Source organism: Malania oleifera, chromosome 9 (assembly GCF_029873635.1).
Source record: "Malania oleifera isolate guangnan ecotype guangnan chromosome 9, ASM2987363v1, whole genome shotgun sequence".
Taxonomy (NCBI): domain Eukaryota; kingdom Viridiplantae; phylum Streptophyta; class Magnoliopsida; order Santalales; family Ximeniaceae; genus Malania; species Malania oleifera.
In genome coordinates, this window is record NC_080425.1 from 1,924,016 (window position 1) to 1,926,510 (window position 2,495).

At 42.5% G+C, this 2,495-nt stretch overlaps 1 protein-coding gene across 1 annotated transcript; it reads left to right on the forward strand.

Moving 5' to 3' along the window:
• The first annotated feature begins 612 nt into the window (after window positions 1-612).
• On the forward strand, window positions 613-2,156 carry LOC131164603 (ethylene-responsive transcription factor 2-like). The gene has a single exon (XM_058121907.1). It carries the CDS (start codon window positions 870-872, stop codon window positions 1,815-1,817), a length of 948 nt encoding a protein of 315 aa, XP_057977890.1. The 5' UTR covers window positions 613-869; the 3' UTR covers window positions 1,818-2,156.
• Window positions 2,157-2,495: the final 339 nt, after the last annotated feature.

Consider the following 2,495-nt stretch of genomic DNA (forward strand, 5'->3'; position numbering starts at 1 on the left):
ATTAAATGTATAATATTGATTTGTGATTATACCTTTATATGAGGGTTACAATCCCTTGATATTTTAGTAACTCTCTTTTGAGTTACACACATATCATGTTAACTCTTGAGTATTTAGTGATCTTCTGGTTAAATTATTATTAACCTTGAATTGCATATGAGTGTATTTTCCTTTACATCGAACTTGAAAACCTTGAACATGAGAATCAATTTTTAGCCGTTGTACTATCTCGTGCGAAACAATAGTTTGAATAGGCAAATTTGTTTAAATGAAAGACAAGTTTAGTTGTGTAGTTTAGGCTTAGTGCATATTTAATGGCTCAAAGAATATATATGTTTGGTAGTAGGGGCTTCAAATCTTAAATTTAAATTTGTATAAATTTGAAAAAAAAATTAATACAATTTTATATTATATTTTATCCAAACTCGTTATAAGTGTTTTTTGAATCCTACTACATATCTCATTTAAAAAAAATAAAATAAAATCAAAAGCTTAAGATATATATAATTTTTTTTCCTTGCAAATACTCCTATTTTATTTATATTTATATTTATTTTACGAAAAATGGAAAAGAAAAGCTTAGGAGATTAAAAAGCAGGGCTTTCCAAAATCAGAACGTGGAACACACACGCAAGCAAGACGGAATGGGCAATCCATGGACGAAGAAATCCATCCAGGAGAAACGACGTCATCCCCTCCCTCACTAAAATCCGTCACGTGACTAAAACCCTGAACCCCACTTCCCCCATCAGAAGAACCTTCACAGAAATTCATCCCCAACCAAAAATCCCCAATTCTGCACCTAGTCCATCAAAACCTTGAAAATTATTACAATATATAATCTTTGAAAAATCTAAACCCCCAGGTTCATGCATCTCCCTCTTCCCATCCCTATTTATAAATCCCCTTCCCCATTTTCACTGAAATTCGATAGCCTCTCCCTGAGTCCCACTCTCTTAATTTCTCACCTGTTTGAAATCCCACGACTGAAACCTCCTATCTTAGCTTCCATGGACTCCGATTTCGCTCGGCTCGAGTCAATAAAGCGACACCTGCTCGACGATTCAGAGTTCCTATTCCCTCCAGCCACCGGCTCCGGCGGCGCTCCAGTCTATTGCCGGAGCTCCAGCTTCAGCAGCTTGTTCACTGAAAACTGGGGCGACTTGCCCCTGAAGGAGAACGATTCCGAGGACATGCTTGTTTATGGTTTTTTGCGCGACGCCGCGAACGTCGGTTGGGTTCCGTCCCCGCCGGAAAGTGGGTCTTTTGATTTCGCGGCGAATGTGAAGTCGGAGCCGCAGATTGAGCCGGAGGTGATCAGGTTCGCAGAGTGTTCGGCGGCGCCGGCGAAGGTGGAGAAGGTGGAGCCGGCGGTGGTGCCGCCGAAGGGGAAGCATTACAGGGGGGTGAGGCAGCGGCCGTGGGGGAAGTTCGCGGCGGAGATTCGGGACCCGGCGAAGAACGGCGCGCGGGTTTGGCTGGGGACGTTCGAGACGGCAGAGGACGCTGCGCTGGCTTACGACCGAGCGGCTTACCGGATGCGCGGCTCGCGAGCCTTGCTCAACTTCCCGCTCCGAGTCAATTCAGGCGAACCGGACCCGGTTCGAGTTACGTCGAAGCGGTCGTCGCCGGAGCCGTCTTCGTCGTCGTCGTCGTCGACGATAACGTCGGAAAACGGATCGCCGAAGCGGAGGAGGAAGGCTGTCAGCTCGGCGGCGTCGGCATGCCAAGGTGGACAAAAAATGGCTTCACTTCCACGTGGTGAGCAATTATTGGAGACATTCCAAGTTGTTTCATTGCCATGTGGCGGCACTTAATGGCCAACAGTGCTGACTGTGTAAACTCCCTAATTCTAAAGGGACACCACCAATAGGAAATGGCTTTTGGGCCTTTTCTCTTGGACTCTCTATTCTCTACAAAGAGAAAAAAAAAAAAACTTTTGGGAGGACATGATATTTGTGAATACACTTTATGTGAGGCTTGTATCTTAGGGAGGGCTTTTACACTTCATGTCACACTTTAATATCACCAAATGAAGATTTAAAGTGTTTTGAAGGACATTTAGAATGAGCTTATTTTGAATTTATTATTTAGTTTATTTACATTTTGTGTTCATTGCTTTGCGTTTAATGTTAATGTGAGATGGTATTGCGGTCCAATATTTTGTTATATATACAAGAAAAGAGAGTAGATTGTTTTGCGAAAGCAAATGGCACCAAATTAACTTCAGATAGCTTCAAATTGAATTAAATCACTTGCAATTAACCAATGAAAATGATCGATTTTTGAAAACGTTTCTCGATCACGATCACTTGAAAGAGAGAAGGTACGGATGCCTTGGAGGACCCGAAGTGTATTTTGGAGGATCATTGCGATGCCTAAATAAGAGAATTTATTGAGAGGCTAATTATAATAGTAAAAAAGTGAGTATCAATGAGATGCCTTACCTCTTTCCCACTTACCCCTTTCATAATGATGGAGGTTGACCCTTGAGT